The sequence below is a fragment of the Callithrix jacchus genome, chromosome 8 (genome assembly GCF_049354715.1).
Source record: "Callithrix jacchus isolate 240 chromosome 8, calJac240_pri, whole genome shotgun sequence".
Classification (NCBI taxonomy): Eukaryota; Metazoa; Chordata; class Mammalia; order Primates; family Cebidae; genus Callithrix; species Callithrix jacchus.
Genome location: NC_133509.1, coordinates 39,447,974 through 39,467,235, shown reverse-complemented (window position 1 = coordinate 39,467,235; position 19,262 = coordinate 39,447,974). Strand labels below are relative to the sequence as shown.

General features: G+C 40.8%; 1 protein-coding gene across 6 annotated transcripts in view; it reads right to left on the bottom strand.

Moving 5' to 3' along the window:
- Positions 1-19,262, bottom strand: part of TMOD2 (tropomodulin 2) — a 58,812-nt gene that overhangs the window by 24,244 nt on the left and 15,306 nt on the right. For 3 of the 6 annotated variants that reach the window (XM_035259658.3, XM_035259657.3, XM_009005451.5), the window contains exons 2-7: positions 17,915-18,112; positions 16,157-16,313; positions 10,746-10,868; positions 7,890-7,976; positions 5,057-5,187; positions 3,384-3,491 (exon numbers count right to left, since the gene is read on the bottom strand). In XM_035259658.3, coding sequence (XP_035115549.1) covers positions 3,384-3,491; positions 5,057-5,187; positions 7,890-7,976; positions 10,746-10,868; positions 16,157-16,313; positions 17,915-18,040 — 732 coding nt within the window. In that variant the 5' untranslated portion in view covers positions 18,041-18,112. The remainder of the gene's footprint in view (positions 1-3,383; positions 3,492-5,056; positions 5,188-7,889; positions 7,977-10,745; positions 10,869-16,156; positions 16,314-17,914; positions 18,113-19,262) is intronic. The other 3 variants (XM_017976862.4, XM_035259659.3, XM_002753487.6) reach the window with 1 other exon arrangement.

Sequence of the window (19,262 nt, the reverse complement as noted above, 5' to 3'; positions counted from 1 at the left end):
AATTTTTATTGATAAATAATAGTTATACATATTTTGGGGGCATATGTAATATTTTGATACCTTTAAACAATGTGTGTGCAGTGATGAAATTGGAGTAATTGGGATAGCTATCACCTCAAAGGTTTATCTTTGTGTTAGGAACATTACAATTCTTCTTTTTTAGCTATTTTGAAATGTATAATAAATTACTGAATACTAGAATTTATTCCTTCTAACTGTATGTATATTTTTTTTTATATAATTTTTTTGAGACAGAGTCTCGCTCTGTCACCCAGGCTGCAGTGCAGTGGTGTGGTCTCAGCTCACTGCATACTCCACCTCCCAGGTTCAAGCAATACTCTTGCCTCAGCCTCCTAAGTAGCTAGGATTACAGGTGGGCACCACCACCTTTGGCTAATTTTTGTATTTTTAGTAGAGACAGGGGTTTTCACCATGTTGATCAGGCTGGTCTTGAACTCCTGACCTCATGATCTGCCCACCTTGGCCTCCCAAAGTCCTGGGATTACAGGCGTGAGCCACCATGCCTGGCCTATTTTTGTGTCTCTTAACCAACTCCTTTCTGTTCCCACTCCCTTCCCTTCCCAGGCTATGTTAACCACTATTCTATTCTTTACCTCCATGAAATCCACGTTTGTTTGTTTTTTTTTTTCTTTAGCTTCCACATGTAAGTGAGAACATGCTATATTTATTTTTTTGTGTGTGCTTGGCTTCTTTCACTTAACACAACGACTTCCAGTCTCACCCATAGTGCTGAAAATGACAGGATTTCATTCTTTTTTATGGCTGAAATAATAATTCAGTGTGTATATATACCACATCTGTTGATGAACACTTAGGTTGATTCCATATCTTGACTGTTGTCAACAGTGCTGCAGTAAACATGGGAGGGCAGGTATCTCTTCAATATACCGATTTCCTTTCTTTTGGATATATATCCAGTAACAGGATTGCTGGATCATATGTAGCTCTAATTTGAGTTTTTTTGAGAAATCTCCATACCGTTTCCCATAATGGCTATACTACTCTACATTCCCACCAAAGTATACAAGTGTTGCCTTTTTTTCACACCTTTGGCAACATTTGTTACCAAATAAACTATTCTTTAAAAAGCAAGTTGCAAAAGGTCAAATTTGCCTGAAAAATGTTACTAAAAAAATCCAGCTCCTAGCACAGTGTTTTTCACATGATAGGCATTCAACACATAGTTGTTGCATTAAAAACAGCATCAGTGATTATTGTACTTGGAATTTATTTAATCCACTTAGTAAGTTATCTATTTGGTCTAGATTAAGACTTAGATTATTTACCAGTAGTGCTGACAGTGATTGTGAACTAACCCCAACCCTGCAATTTTACTGAAAATAATATATTAAATGGAAGTGACAAATAATTTCTTTGTTTATCCCTTTATTCATTTACACACAAAGCATACTGTGAATATTTTTGTTTTACTGAAAAAAATCTACTAAAATGCAGAAACAGTACAAAACCGTACTGAAATAAGAATCCTTAAACTGCTCATTTCACCTTACCAATTATCTAATTCTGCTATTTTTCTATTTTAATGATAGGTTTCAAATTCAAAACTGCTTTTAATCTACAAATTTAGATATATAATAACTGCTGGTAAAAATATTGATTTTGTAGCCTAGTTCCTCTTTTACATGAGTGCTTATTTCAAGTTTGCTGTGATCACCACAGAAATTCTGTATTGCTAGAGGTTGGAGGTTGTGATCATTCATTTATTTAACAAGTACTTTTCAAGCATCTATTCTGTGCCAGGACCATGATAAGTAATCATTACATTCATGTCATCTGCTTTAAATGCTATTTTAGATCTTCCAAAAGACATGACACTTTAAATCAAACCAGCAAGTCAAGACAACTTTCATTTTTCTAACTTGATTCAAGGGTTTCCCATTAAATGGCACAGAACCACAGGCTGATTCCCAGGCTTTTGATAAGTGACATATTTTAGCAAATGAATAACAGCTAGGTATTGTGTGTAAATCTAGCATACCTTGGCGGTTAAGCATTCTGGTTGTGGAACCAGAAAGACTTGGTAGCGAATCCTGGCTCTGCCATTTACTGGTTGTATTACCTTGGGTAGCTTACTAAACCTCTCTGAGCCTGTTTCTTGTTTGTTAAAGTTGGAACTAATATTAGTATATACTGTACAGTTTTACAGTGACAAATAGATGAGATGATGTGTGGAAAGCACAAAGATCACTGTTGGCATTTAATAATTTCTCAATACGTTAGCTATTTATAGGAAGAGTTACTAATTAGCTATTGATAGGAAGAATAAAAATCATGACAGTAATAGTGTAAGTATTTACTTGGGTTAAGGGGCTTCCTTATTTGGCTAAATTATCTAAAAAAATGCATAGAAAGAATAGAACTTTTAGTTCACTATTTATCTATCGATCTATCTATCTATCTATCTATCTATCTATCTATCTATCTAAGGTCTTGTTCTGTTGCCCAGACTGGAGTGCAGAGGTGCAATCATAGCTCACTGCAGCTCAAAATCCTGAGCTCAATCAATTGTCCCACTTCAGCCTCCTGAGTAGCTGAGACCACACCTGGCTGGCTACTTTTTCATATTCTGGTTAACAGGGTGTCAGACACAAAATGTTTCATGATTCAGTTGTCTAAGATATTTGAGACACACATTAATCCATTTCAAAGATTAAGCTATATTTTAATGTTTCTTTTTTTTTTTTTTTTTTTGAGAGGATCTCACACTGCCACCCAGGCTGGAGTGCAGTGGCACGATCTAGGCTCACTGCAACCTCTGCCTCAAGGGTTCAAGTGATTCTTCTGCCTCAGTCTCCGGAGTAGCTGGGACTACAGGCCTGTGCCACCATGCCCAGCTAAGTTGTGTATTTTTAGTAGAGACAGGGTTTCACCATATTGGCCAGGCTGGTCTTGAACCCCTGACCTTAGGTGTTCTGCCTACCTTGGCCTCCCAAAGTGCTGGGATTACAGATGTGAGCCACCACGCTTGGCTACTTTAATATTTCTATTGATGCTAGTTCCTGAAGGATTTTAGGGTCATAATATCCAATGATTGTAGATGCCAACGTTTTAGAAAATGTGTCTTAAGCACAGAATAAACCCTAAATGTTTTTAGTTAAATGCCAAACTCATCTTGTTTCTTTCTCTGAATATTGTAATGCTGAAAAAATTCCAGATAATTTAAAGTGTCTGACAGTTGGGTTCTGAAGTTTTACTACTGCATCATAACTATAATTTTGCTCTGTAACTGTGTAGAATGTAAGTTTACCAGATGTAAAAAACTGTTAGCTAACACAACAAATTAAATAGAGCCTCCAGTGAATTAAATAAATTCACGTTATATTTCTAAGAATTTTACTCACAATGGCCACAGGGTCATTGCTGCGAGTCGCTGCCAGGCTGAACTTCTTCACATGTGTGTTGCTCTCCAGAGCCTTTGCAAATTCCTTCAGGGTTGGAATTGGAATGTTCTAAGACAGAGAAGACATGGCTAGTTGACGAACCATTCTACAGCACACTCATGCTGAGGTAAGAACCCACAACCTTTAAATACCATATATGTGTAGATAGCTAAATACATGATATCCCTTCTAAACGAGGGTCATTACCCAGCCTTCAGAAACCAAGCAATCCTGAGCCAACAACACCACTTAGTGTCTAACAGGGAATCACACCTACCACTATGGTACCCCTCATGTCTTTCTACTTTCCCTAACCAAGAAAATATGCACATATTATACTTCTCTCTTTTTCTTTTTCACTCTATATTCTAGCCAGACTGACATACTTGCCATTGTTTTATATACCATCTCTCTCTTTTTCAGACCTTTACATATATGCTTTCTCCTTAGCCTGGAAATTCCTTTTATCCTTTTCTCTAATTAATTCTGACTCATCTTTCAAGACCCAGATGAAATATCATCTCCTTTGTTTACTGGATCTCCTAGGTAGCATTAAAATTTATCTTTTCTGCAATTCAATAACATTTGGGGGCTTACCACATCATGTTATAATTATCTGTTTAGTGTTTTTCTCCTAGTATAGTTTTTTTTTTTAGAGTAAAGACTGAATAAATCTTATTCATCTTTGTAGTCCCTTTTCTAGATCATTTAGCACAGTAATGACCACTGGGGAGGGAGACAATAAGGGGTGCAGTTAGAAGGGAAGAAGAGTCCTGACTGCACTATAGGCTAGCTCTATGACCTCAACAACTCTTTAAGTCCCACTAATAATTAAATGAGATAACAAATTCCAAGTACTTAGCAAAGGACATGGCACATAGTAAGTACTCAATAAAAGTTGGTTACTATTATTAAATGCTAGAAATTGGCCCAGTAAGAATAAACAAAACAGACTTCGGGTAACGTTTAAACACACACACATACACACACACTCACTCTCTCTCTTTCTTCTATTCTTTCCCTTTGAGAGTGGCATGACTTGTTGTTAAATTGAATAAAGTGGAAGTGACAACATGTGATTTCAGAAACTGGGTCATAACAGGTATTGTGGCTTCCTGCTTTCTCATGATTCTGACTTAGATCACCTGCTCTGGGGAGTCAGATGGTGAGAAACGGAGGCATCTTCCCAACAGCCACATGAATCTGCCATCTTGGAATTGGATCCTCTTGCCCCAGGCAAGCCTGGAACTGCAGACCTTGATGACAACTTCACTACTACCTCATCTGAGACACTGAGCCATATTATCTAGCTAGCCACCACCACATTCCTGACACACGAAAATTGTGTGTGAAATAATAAATGCCTGCTGTTTGTAGCCTCTAAGTTTTGGAGTAATCCGTTACTCAGCAATAGATATAACTAATGTACTATGTTTAACTCAGGTGTGCTGATTGTTATAATTATAGAAATCACTGTTTTTCAAAACCCACTTCTTTTGAATAGTATATGCTGACTCCAACTCAGTGGCAACAAAGAACTACAAACAGCTGTGAAAACAAGCAATCAGTCATCTCTGGTAAGTTTTCTGACCTCATGATAAATTAAGTGACTGACGATAATCATAGTGAAATACCTTAATGTTGTTGAGGTTGACTTCTTGCAAACTAGGATCATTGGCTTTCATCTGCTGCAGACTTATTTCCACATTTGTAGGATTGGGTGGTTCCTCAAATACTGGCTTGACCTTTTCACCTTTGACAACATCTAAAACACAAGTTTTCATTGTAAAAAATGCAAAGTCTCTCCTATCAAAATCAGTGGTGATGTCTCCAAAAATCACATTTCTTTCATATGCTCTGATTCCAAGAACACTTTAATAGCAATGACAGTAACTTTATTCTCAGCTGAGCAAGCATGGGAGTGGTGTAGCTCTGAGTCACAGTTTGGAAGGCTGGTGTTTCTCAACTGCAATGAGAATTCCCTGGGGCTAACACTGCATGGAGCCAAAAGTTCAGGAGGCCCTGCAGCAAACTCCAACTTTCAAAATATCCATGGGCAGTTATTCCTGCTCCATATGGATATCTGTCAGACTATACTAACTAGACTACAGGATCTGAGATACAAATCAGACACCATAATGTCTTCATTTCCCAAACTTTAATACCCCTCTGGCCTCTTGATTATACCCTACCCTCCTCTGAGTTCTATTTTGGAGCTTTAGTTTTGAGCAAGGTATGGGAAGAGAAAGGGATAAAAAAGAAGAATGGAAGATTCTCAAAAATAGTTAACAGAGATACAAAGGATTAATATATCAATATAAACAGAGCTCCTACAAATCAATAAGGCAACCCGATTAAAAATGAACCAATCATATGCTCAGAAGAATCTGTCACTCAATAAAAAAATATAAAAAGTCTAAGCTCCAAAATAAAGAAACGAGATACCATTTCATTAGCAAACAAGTGTGAAACAAGATAATATTTGGAGTTGGCAACAAGGTGGAAGAAAAAGCATCTCTGCACTTCTAAGTGGGAAGGTGATATGATGCAAATGTTTTGGGAGAGTAATTTGGCATTATCTATCAAAATTTAAGATGTGCATTCTTCATAACTCAACAATTCTATATCTAGAAGTCTTAAAAATAGCACAAATACATAAAGATATGTATCAAAGGGTGTTCGCTGTTCCTTGATATATTACTTGTGACAGCAAAACATGATAAACAAAATGTCCATCGATATAAAAACGGGTAAATAAACTATAGCATTATCATATAACAACTCATTGTCTATTCATTAAAAGAATCTGTAATAACTCATTGTCTATTCATTAAAAGAATCTATTCAAGCACCAGGAATGATGGCTCACACCTATAATCCCTGCACTTTGGGAGGCTGAAGCAGGAGAGCTGCTTGAGGCCAGGAGTTTGAGACTAGGCTGGGCAACATAGGAAGACCTAGTCTCTATAAAAAAATTTTAAAAATTAGCCAGGTGGAATGGTGCATGCCTGTAGTCCTAGCTGCTCAGGGAATTGATAGTTCCCTTATTGAGGCTGCAATAAGCCTTGGTAGAGGCACTGCCCTCCAGCCTGGACAACAGAGTGAGACCCTGTCTCAAAAAAAAAAGTATCCCAATTATCTATTCATTAAAAAAGTTACGTACTCATTAAAAGAATGAAGGAAACCTATAGGTACTGATAAGAGACCACAATTTGAAGACAAGTTAATATTTGTGTGTTTGTGTACATATAAACGTCCAGAAGTTTATGCACCAGATTGTTAATAGCGAATACTGTCAGAATGTTACCCTTCTATGCTGAAGCTAAAAAGGATGAGCATTTTTAATCCATATGCACAAGAAGCAAGAAAGGCCAGCCTAAGCAACACAGCAAGACCCTGTCTCTACAAAATAAAAATAAAAATAATTAACTGAGTGTGGTGGCATGCACCTGTAGTCCTGGCTACTCAAGAGGCTGAGTGGGAGGATCACTTGAGCCTAGGAGCTAAAGGCTGCAATGAACTATGATTGCACCATTGCACTCCAGCCTTGGTGACAGAGCAAGGCTCTATCTAAAAAAATAAAAGAAATATTGCTCATTGTGTGGCTAAATTACCACTATAAATATTATTCCATTTATATGCTACTGAGATTAGAAAGCATCTCCCAAGTCTCTATCAAAGTGAGTAAAACAAAATTAACCTAAGAAAAGCTGTAATCTTCTATGAGTTTTCAAAGCACATGGATCACACTGTACTGAAATGACCTGATTATTGTTCCTTCCCTACCCCAGACAGGTAAATTCCTTTGGGCAGGGACCATTTTCATCTTTGTACCTAAGTCTAGAATGTTCCTGACACATAGTAGGTATTTAGTGGATGACTGATGAATGAATGAATAAAAAAGTCTAATTAATTGTACACTTCTGGAGGAAATGTTGACATAGAAGATGGTGGTGTATAATGTCCTGTGCAAGTAAGCCCATGCCAGGATATCTTTCACACTCTCTGAGGGAAGTGAACATGCAAATTCTAATAACAAGCATCTACTATTGAGACAAAAGACACTCAAATAGAGAAGGGAACTTATTCAAGCTATCATAGTTGATTAAAACATCCTTAGGAACATAAAACTCGCATTTTGTGATGACTATACAATCTTATATCAATCTTTTTTTTTTCATGAACATGGATTATACCATTTAATGCAGACCCATATATCAGCGATTTTATCTTCTGACTGAACAGACCTACCAAGAAAGTGTTCTGGGCAAAATACCCTGATCTGTACTAGTTTCATTGCCAGAGCTCTCACTGTCAGCTGCTCTGTTCTGGTTTGACTGCTTAAAGCCCAATGATTCCAGTGAAATAACAGAGTGCAAAGCCTGCAAGAGTCAACAGGCCTCTCTCCTACCAGCAACGCTGGAGGCTCCAAAGCTTTACGAAACCACAGATTCCACATCAACTTACTTCTGACAGGCCCTTTGCCACCTTTATTGTTGGCTGTTTCTTCATCAAACTTTGGATTGTTGAGCAAATTGTGTACTCCAAGGACAGCTAAAAACAATCAACAAATGAGCATTAGTTTGGAGAAGCACATTAGGATGACCACATTGTTAATTTGCTCCTTGAAGAACAATTCTTCATGTCATAAAGATAAGTCCCTGAGTCCTCTTTCCTTGCACATTGTGTGGTCCCATATTCCCATGTTCCCATGTACAGTGTTAAATACACTTATTAAAAAACCCTCCTTTCAAGACCACCAGTAATTGTCACATCTCTCTACATCTCCACATCTAGAATCATTTAGGATCTGAGGAATAATAGCCTAGTTATGGCGACAATTTACTGAAAATCTGCCTAGGCCTCCTAGTTAAGTAGACTCAACCCCTCAGTTTTCTCATCTGTAAAATGAGAAGGTGGGACTGAGACTAAGGATTTTTTAAGATACAACATTATATAGATTATTGTATATATTTTTCTAGAATGTCAGCCTCTTCATCTCTCAGTACCAAATATAACTGTCTCTTCACAGTCTAGAGCATTCAAGGGTGGGGGGAAAAAAGCAACATCAGCAATAAAAGGTCAGCTAAGCGTACTGAGACTTTCAGCTTCCTGTATTATACAGAACTTGCACCAGGAGGCAGCATAGGATGTGGGAAACAACACTGGGGAGAATGAATGCAGGGTGGGCGGAACCTGTAACTGCCACGCAGATTTCCTTCTGCTAACGCAATTCCAGGTGACATTGGCCACCTGGAGAAGGATCCCTGAAGAGATAATAATCTGTTGACAGGTGGCAGAGGAGTGCCTCTGAGATGCTCATCAGGTCTACTGTAAGCTACATATTGAAGGAGGGAGGTAGCTGGCCCAGCACCAGGAAGGGCAAAGAGCCAGGACAGACCCGGTAAAGAAGGGGACTTGGGAGTAGTCATGAATCCTGACTCTGACACTTACTAACTGTGTGACCTGGGAAGTTGTTACATGCCTGAGTCTCAGTTTCGTCATCTGTAAGATAGGGATAATAATTCTACTTTATTACCAAGATTAAATGACTTCCTATGTGTCAGGAACTGTTTGAAGTGCTTTACAAATTCTTGTTAAAAGAATAAGAATTTGTCACTGTGTCTCTGTCAGGGGGACAGGAGGGTGTCCCGTTTGATAAACACTGAGGCCATACAACAAACATATCTTCTTTCTCTGGCCCTGTGCTCACCAAGTAACTGCTAATTGTAATTTGGTTCCCATTGCCAAGCTCTCATTTTTCACCTGTTATCTGTGAATTGGGTTAGTAGATCAGTTCCCCCCACTTTGCTCCAATCTGACTGCTTCTATGTATACTGACAAGATCAAATTTCCAGTCCAGAGCTCCCACAGTTTAGGGCTAATAACTAGACTCTGGATGATGATCACATTGACACCCAGCCAGTCTAAGAGGCACTGTCTTGCAGATCAACTACCAGTCCCTTGAAGAACTTTCTGTCTTTTCTCTATCTGCCATAATAACATGGGCAATACGCCGACACCTTCTTATCTAAAACTCAGTGGCTGCCAGCCCATCTGCCCATGGGGCTGCCTTCAATCTTCCAGAAGGGTCCACCCTAGAGAAGATGCTGCCACCCACCCCCAGCCAGGCTTCCTTCTGAATTCCTAGGGAACATAGGATGAGGGAGGGAAGCTGAGTAAGGATGAACAAGGACAGTTTTCTATTTGGATTCTCTCCCCAGTTTTACTGTACAAATTTCAGGACCTACTATCTTCCAAATAATTGGTGTTTTTCTCTTTCTCCTTTCTGAAGTCATTTCCTGGGAATTCAAGTTCAGCGTGGCATTCTCCCTCTGGGTAATTCTGGTAGAGACCCTGAGGCAACCCCTGGGAGAAGCAGTAGCCATAACAGGATCCCTCCAAAGCAACCCACGGCTAAGGCCACTGGATGCAAAACACGTTCTTCACCAGGCGATGCAAGGGCTTCAACCCCTGCAGTCGTCAATATTAAGTTCACAAACATGGGAACTTCCTGACATTATCACAGAAGGAATGAAAATGCAATTGAGATGGTTGGTACATATTAGAATAACGCTGGTTCTCCTGGAAGGAAAAAGGTGGCTATTATATATGTCTTCCAATGGAATAAAAATTCCTGCTAAAGCTGCGAACCTGGTTTTTAAAGCATCTCTATCCTGTGGCGATCTCATAACCCTGTGTATGTAGGGGGAAGATCTAATGCATAAATATACTGCTATATGCAGAAAATCTTTCTTGAAAGCTATATAAGAAATGGGAATGGGCCTCAGTAATTAAAGTCAAGAGCCTTACTTTTCTATATATTCTTTGGTACTCTTTGACCTTTTTCTATCTGCATTTTAAATAATAAGAATTATAATCATTATTATGTTGCTATTGTTTAGAAGGCTAACAGACCTCTTAGCATTTTCTGAATCAAAATGGAACCGTGACTATGGGAAGAATAAGAACTTCACGGAAATGTTGTGATGATAAAATGCCAAATGTGAAAGCACCTTGGAAAGCAAAAGGGCTGTTGCTTTGTTCTTTAAGTTCTCAACACTCCTTCATATTTATTTGCTTTATTTTTTACAGTAGCTCTTGACTTTTGCAGGATGGGTATTATTTGCAGCTGAAACAGAGCAACATAAGATTTGCTCAGAGAGGTTAAGTCACCTGCATCAAGACTTACAGCTATATAATATCTGCTGTCAACCTGCCATTCTCCTACCTACAGAGAAGCTCAAAGGCTGCTGCCGGGTACCACTGCACGCTGGGAGGTTATGGAGCCAGACAAGAAAGTTCCCAGAGTTGAGGACTAACCTGCAAGATCATAGAGTTCAGTGTCAGAGGCACTGGCCAAAGCTTCTTCCAGTTCTGGGTCAAGGGTCACTTTTTCTTCTTTACGAGTTTCTACAGGCTTTTCTTTAGGGATAAAGACTCTCCCTTTAAATCAGAAGAAAAACAAAAATACTGAGTATTACTGCCTTATTGGTAGGGTAAGTACACTGAGAAGAGAATGCAGTTCTGTCCATTGAGACACATATGATTGAGCCAGTTCATATCCAGCTGAGATTCCTGGATGGCTAGGATGGTGCCAACATCAGTAAGTCACTATTAGAGGGAAGGAACACTGGAGGAGGAATCCTGCATTCTGCCACATAGAGATCTGGGACTATAGTCCTTGAACACAAAGGGAAATGGTGGCTTCTACCCCTCTACTGTTGGCAGTACTGACCTTGGGTCTGCGTAGGAGGGGCCCTGCCCTGAGTCATGCACTTTAGAGGTCCCATACTAGTCTTCCTGTGGCTGTACGCCTCCCCTCCAAGGGAGAAGCCATGGAGCCAAAGAGATATTCCCATCCAGCATACAGGCCACTTTCTAGGCCACACTTTAGGTACCTAAGACCCTGGAATGCCTTGCCCAAAGGGCCCTGAGCCTGCCTCCAGGGCCTCCATAAGCCCCTTCCCATGTGTATCCTCCTGAAGGCAGGTCATACTGCTGAGTGTGTACCCTCAGGCCAAGGGGAAGCTATCTGTGGGGAAGCATGGATGAAGCTTGGACATGTGGGGTGGAGTGTCCAACATGTGTGTTTGAGGCCCTGGCAGTGTGGGACAGATTAATATCCCTGCATGGAACTCTTGGGAAGTCCAAGAATACTGGCCTTCTAGGTATATCTGAAGGAGGATACAACATATTTTAATGGTTTGTTACCTTTTAAATATTTGGAAAACATGGTATGTGGGCTTCTATTTGTGTTCTTGCCTCGGATTCTGCAAACTTATTGGGAGGTTCTTCTAAAGAGCACCAGGGGTTCCTGAGGAACAAACTGGCAATCCCTTGGATTGCTCCCTCTAAATTGGGAATGCAGACAACGCATGCCATATCTGGGGTCAGGTGGGCTAGTGTAGTGAGCTGGGGACATAGCCACCTCTCTAGAGTCACCAAAGCAGGCCTGATTAAGGAAAAATCAGGATCACTATGCTTAGAGATAGTGGGGGTCTGTGAGCAGCAAGGCATTCTGTGCTTCCCACAGATGCATCCTCTGCTATCATCTCTTCATCCTGTCAGTCAGATTCCATTTATTTTGTCCTCTACTGACTTCTGAAAAGTCTTCTGATATCTATTTCCTAACTCCCAGCTCAAACTTTTGAACTGATGAAATAACACTGCTGTACCCAGGAGGATGGTACAATTCCTGCTCCTAACTTCCAGCCAGGCCAACATGTCCACATCCCACACGTGCACACAGGACATCCTAGAGTCATGATCAAAACACCCCAGAGCATTCATATCCTTTTTCTTCCCAGCTTTTAACTCTTGGTTTCTCTCTTTTTTGAAGCCACTCTTACTTTTTGGGCACCATCTCTGAAATTTTTCTCTTCCATTTTGATCATTAGAGTTCTCTAAAGACTCATCTGGCTTCAGCTTCAGCCCATTGGAACCCAAGTTCTCTCCATGTCTCCTTGGCTAGCCTGGCTCATCCCACTGCTATGGAAAAGGAAGGGATCCAACCCAAAGTCAATAACCCTCCTGCATGAGAACTCTCCAGGAGATGTCCCTGATTACAAGGGCTATGTATTTCTGGTTTTACCAGAAATGGCTGGGTCTACAGTCAAAATAAGATTTCTTTCTGTATTTATTTTTTCATTTTGAAAGATAGGGTCTTACTCCATCACTCAGGCTGGAGTTCGGTGGGGCAATCATAACTCACGGTAACCTTGACCTTCTGGGCTCAAGCAATCTTCCTGCCTTGGCCTCCCAAAGTGCTGGGATTACAGGCATGAGCCACTGTGCCCAACCTAAAATAGAATTTTCTAGGTTCCTCTTTCCTGGTACTAAACACAAGGTACACAGCTATCGATATTCAGGACAACTGCTGATGCAGATCCATTCCTGGAGGTTCAACCAAATAACAAGTTTTTTTTTTTTTTTTGAGATGGAGTTTCACTCCTTTTGCCCAGGCTGGAGTATAATCTCAGCTATAAAGTGTGATCTCAGCTCACTGCAACCTCCACCTCCCATGTTCAAGCAATTCTCCTGCCTCAGCCTCCCTTAGTAGCTTGGATTATAGGCATGCACCACCACACCCAACTAATTTTGTATTTTTAGTAGAGATGGGGTTTCACTATGTTGGACAGGCTGGTCTCAAACTCCTGACCTCAGGTGATCTGCCTACCTTGGTCTCCCAAAGTGCTGGGATTACAGGTGTGAACCACCATGCCTGGCCCTAAATAACAAGTTCTAAGCAAAACTCTGCACCTGAGTAAAATCTAGCCCAGGAACCTGAGGTGCACCAGCACACAGTATTCAGAACTGCAGCTGTGCAGCCTCTCTTGAGGACCTCATAGTAGCCTCCCGCTGCTCCTGGATGGTCTCACTGGTCCTCCTAGGGGCCCCGCATACTCTTCACTCTGCTCTGCTGCTCTGATTAGAAAACTTGCTCCCTGCTCACTTTATTCCATTGTGCTACTTCTCAACCGTCTCCTAAGCTACACTATGCAACCGTATACCTCTTTTATATCTCTATTACTCAGACAGCTCCTGCGTTCCTAACTCTCCCACAAACCATCTGGAGATTAATCTTGATCATGAGATAATATACCATAGCCATTCTTCAGATCTCTACTCTGAGAACAAAAGATAACAGCTTTCCCCTTATTTTGCTGTCACTACTTGATGTTAATTGGGACTTTACGGAAGATTTGACATGATAATTTTGTTCTCAATTAAATTAGACCAATAGCAACTATGCTGCTGTAGAAAGAGCTTCGTATTTTCACAGTAATCCTTGGTTATTTGCCCAGTTTGTCACTGTTCAGCATTACTTTATTTATTTGTTTATTTATTTTTGGAGGTAGATATCTCACTTTATCACCCAGGCTGGAGTGCAGTGGTGGGATCACAGCTCATGGCAATCTTGAACTCCTGGATTCATGGGATCCTTCTGCCTCAGCCTCCCAAAGTGCTGGGTGCTGGGATTATAGGTGTGAGCCACTGCATGTGGCCCAATTTTACTTTCTTAATGACATTCTCAGTGGTACGTGATCCACCGAATATGCACAATACAGAGGGCAGCCTGGGCATTCTGTGAGACAGGGCAGTAGCACTCTGCCTCATGCCAACTAGGAGCTGGGTGCTCTTGCTCCCATGGCTGTAGTACAGATGTTCTGAGATAGCATTCACTCGAACTCATGTTTATTAAGTGCCTCCATGCCAGTTTCTGTACGAGAATACGAAAAAGGACCCTATCACATAAAAACGTGCAAAAACCAGTACGAGAATATGAAAAAGGACCCTATCACATAAAAACGTGCAAAAACCAAAGTAAATTAAGTGATGAACATTGTTACAATGCTGTGAAAGCAATAAGCAGCTGTCATGATAGAGAAAGAGGTCAGGGAAAGCCTGAGGCCCTGACATTTAAGCTGAGACCCTTAGGATATGAAAAATGGGGACGTGAGTCAGAAGGAAGTGTCCATGAGAAGACCAGCCTGAGAGAGGAAAAGAACTCGGCAGGTTTGGGGAAGTGAATGAAGACAGTGAGGGCTGAGGCTTAGCAAGGGAAGGCCAGATGCACATAGAGAGGGGGATGGAGGCTGTATCTACTTTAAAGACCACAGTAAGGATTTGAGACTTTAAGTAGGGAAATGACAAGATTTGATTTGTTTATTTATTTTGAGACACGGTTCCACTCTGTGGCCCAAGCCATAGTAAAGTGGCATGATCACGGCTTACTGCAGCTTTGACCTCCTGGGCTCAACTAATCCTCCCATATCAGCTCCTAAGTAGCTTCAAACACAGGTGCACCACCATGTTTTTTTGCATTTTTTGTAGAGACGAGGTTTTGCCATGTTGCCCAGACTGGTCTTGAACTCCTAGGCTCAAGTGATCCTCTTGCCTCAGCCTCCCAAAGTGTAGGAATTATAGGTGTAGCCACTGTGCCCGGCTGACATGATCTGATTTATATTATAAAAAGATTGTAGTTGCTGTAAGGTTATCAATAATTCCATTAGAATCTTTGGGTTCAAGTCACTATCTATAGCTGAGAAAGCTGGATAGGCTATTGATAGTCACTCTTCCTCCAAAGGGGAGCACAGGGTCGGGAGCTAAGGAGGAGGGTTTCCTATTCTTAGCTCAGAGCTCAGTCCTGCCATGGAAAATATCTCCTTGTTCCTCACAGCCCTCCTAGCTCTGTCATCCTGGTTCTCTCACTAGACCACAGGCTCCTTGAGGGCAGGACAGAGTCTATTTTACCTGTGGTTCTAGCATCTGGCCACAAGGGTCTGCACAGAGGAGGCACTCAGGAGATGATGGATGCAGGAATGACTGCACTGGACTTTAATGGTAGTCTCTAAGGTTAGGGTTGTAGTGCTAGAGCCATCCTGGACATAGAGCAGAAAGGCCTTGAGGGCATTCTGCAGTTGGTAAAGCAACAGGCTAAGAGGAACACACCAGTGCGTAGGAAACTCTCAGGCATGACACTGCTTCACATTTTCAAAACTTTATTTGGGATTTGAGATTTTTTTTCACTAAACTAATTTGAGAACTATCGCACCCTAAGTAGTTAGCCTACATATTTGACCATGTTTCTTTTTTCTTTCAATGTACCCTCCCAACTCATCCTCCCCCAACTAATGGCATCTTTTCCTTTTTCTTTTTTTTTTTTTGAGACTGAGTTTCACTCTTGTTTCCCAGGCTGGAATGCAATGGCACGATCTTGACTCACCATAACCTCCACCTCCTGGATTCAAGCCATTCTCCTATTTCAGCCTCCCACGTAGCTGGGATTACAGGCGTTTGCCACCACACCTGGCTAACTTTTGTAATTGTAGTAGAGATGGGGTTTCACCATGTTGGTCAGGCTGGTCTCAAACTCCTGACCTTGTGATCTGCTCACCTTGGCCTCCCAAAGTACTGGGATTACAGGCCTAATGCCATCTTATACCATAGGGATACAACTGATGAACTGTCATGGACACATCATTATCACCCAATGTCCACAGTTTCCATTAGGGTTTGTTTTTGATGTTGTACATCCTATGGGTTTGGCCTACTGTAAAATGACATGTATCTATCAGCCATGATTCTTTTTAATAGTGAATCCAGTTCATGGGCTTATTTCCACTTTCCAGGACAGTTCCCTTGCTTGACCCTCCATGATAATAAAATAAAAAGAGGTACTCTTAACTAAGCGTACCTCTGTTCCAAAATGCTCTGCCTGTGGTTCTTACCTTTCTTTTCTCCAGTGAAGGGCACAAAGTCCTCTCTGTCTTTCTGTTCCAAAGCCTCCTTCTCCAGGTACATAAGGAGGTGCTCACGGTCAAAGGGGCCAGTGGCTGCCTTCTGTGTCTGATCTTTCTGTCGGAATCCAGCCGGTAGCATGGCACTCTGACAAGACAGAGGTGTGAGCAAGAAGGAGGGATGTATGCTGGCCTGCACGTTGCTACTTCCTCTTCCACCCCCACTCAATGTGAGCTGCAGAAGCAGGAAAGATACCTACACAGAACGGGCATGTGAACTGAGGACTGGGGGCTCTGGGATATCTCTGAGGCCCTACTGATTCCAATGTCCTGTGCTGAAAGGTGCCTCCAAATGAGCTCAAGCAAAGCATAGATGGCTAGAGCAGCCTCTGAGTCTTCTGAAACTACCTCCCAGAACATGGAAGCAAAAGGCCTCTTTCCTTGCAGATTGTGCTTAGGTTTGGCTAGGGCTGCACCCAAGGTGCTCCCAGGCAGAAACATGAGACTGACAAGGAGCTGACATGGCGAACCCGTCCCCTGCAGAAGCAGCCAAGCTGATAAATAATATTACAAAGATGTTAATGCCTGCTTGATTAAGCTTTGAGATTCCTTCCTTAAGTTAAAAAAATAAAAGCAGAATACCTGTATTTTAAAAAGTAAATATAATATCCAAAGTATCTGACATAATACTATATACATAATTTTGTTTTAGTTGCATTTTTATTTATAGTAAAATCACTATTTCAGATGCCTCCAATTCTAAATTTAAGATCATACCAGCAGATCTGAAGAAAGTGCTTGCTAAACAAATATAACAAGCGACTTAACTTTTCAAGAACTCATATAAACATTAGAAACTCCATTGAAATGAACTAGATATTATGATTATAGTCAGTTGAATCTATTCATTGTTATAAGTTCATCGAAGAGTTCACATTATTTGCACATTTGAAAGAAATGAGATATTTTTAAAAATCTGCATTTGGGGCTGGGCGTGGTAGCTTATGCCTATAATCCCAGCACTTTGGGAGACCGAGGCAGACAGATCACTTGAGGTCAGGAATTTGAGACCAATATGGCCAACACGGCAAAACCTTATCTCTGCTAAAAATACAAAAATTAGCCAGGCATGGTTAATTGGGCACCTGCAATCCCAGCTACTTCGGAGGCTGAGGCAGGAGAATCACTTGAGCCTGGGAGGTGGAGGTTGCAGTGAGCCGAGATCAAGTCACTGCACTCCAGCCTGGGTGGCAAAGTGAGACTCTGCCTGAAAAAAACAAAAAAAAAAATTGCATTTGGGGTTAAAAACCTGATTTAAATATCTCTGGCACTTATCAGTATGGAATCTTACATAAATTATCTCTCCATGTCTGTCTCCTCAATTATGAAATAGGGATAATACAGTTTACCTCAATGGCTTCTGTGCCCAGAAAAAAGCTCAGTAAGATTTGTTCTCTTTCCACTTTCCTTCTTTTTCCCCTAAGTCAGACTAGTCCTTCCTTAACCAATGGAAAATATTTCCCCTGATTTACACCAGGCTGGTTTTTGAGAAATACATTTGCTATATCACATTGTAGTGGCTATGACGTTCTCTATGAATTTGTAAATGTAAGTGACCCAGAACCAATCAGAGGAAGAAAAGAAAATGTGCATTCAGAGCTAAGGGATTTCGACCATATTTTAAGGACCAAATCATGCCATTTATCCATACTACCATTAATCGCTCTGCTTCAGTTCCATGTCACTTACCTCAGGATCTAGGTCATCTAGAACATTTTCCAACTGTTTCAGTTCCTCTTCTGAAAGTTTGCCAAGAAGCTCATCTTCATCAATGTTCTTGTATTTCTCCAGCTCTTTTTGAAAGGGGAGTGCCATGGCTTCTTATATGCCTTTCTCATGGGCCATGCACATGTATATGGTCCAATTTCCTGAGACTTCAGAACACTGCTAATAAAAAAGAAACACTAATAAAAAAAACAATCTCCTTTCTGTAAACAGGACTTACTAACAGGAGACAGAACTATGCCTCCAGTGGAGACTACTGTACTGAATGAATAATTCAAGTAAAAGGTATATTCCCTTCATTTGCAGAGCAACCTGACAGCTTACAAAGGGTTTTCACGTATTTCACTTATTTTTGATCTTTACAACAAAGCTGTAAGGAAGCCTGTGCCAATATTATCATTCCCATTTTTTAGATGACTATTCTGAGGTGAAGGTGACCTAGTGCCTTGCTCGAGCTCACAGAGCTGGGATGGGTGAGCCTGGCTTTCTGATTCCCAGTGTAGTAAGTGGTTTTCCATCATACTACTCTGCCTTCCCCAGCTCTCCATAGAAAAATGGGGGAGAACAATGCACTAATTGTAAGACAGCTGTAAGAAGCACACTTGTGTCTTTTCAGGGAGAGAGTGATGTGAGGAATACAAAATAGGATTCATTCACCAACAAGAGTTGGGAACGTCTATGTGAGAAAGCATTGTCCAGTAACTCCCCTGCAATTAAACTAAGTACAATTCTAAAATCCTGGCCATGTGATCACTCTCTCTTTTTCTCCTTGCTTTGTTTTCCATTCTATTTCTAGTCTCATTTCCTTTCTGTTTCTTTAGCCATCCTACGTATTCATTCTTTATACCCTCAGACCATTCTTCTCTCAACCCTTATTTTTATACCACCTCACTTCTAAACTTTCACCCAAAATGAAACTTTTACTCAATCCTTTCCTCCTTGCAGAGGATTCTACAGATCTTCCCTAGAAAGGTACTACTCATTCAGGAAAGAGTAATGTACTTCACTGACTATGTTTCTCCTTAGGAGGTGTTACCACCAATCACATCTTTCAGACTAATAAGCATTTGCTATATGTCTACTATTTGCAAGGCATAGCTCTAGAAAATAGAAATACGAAGATAAACAAGACATGCCCCCTTTCCCCAAGAAGATTACAGCTTAGTGAGACAGACACACAAATTGCAATAATGGCATAAGTATTAGACATAATGTACAAAGTAGGTTTAAAAACACATGAGGAGGCCGGGCGCAGTGGCTCACACCTGTAATCCCAACACTTTGGGAGGCCCAGGTGGGTAGATCACCTGAG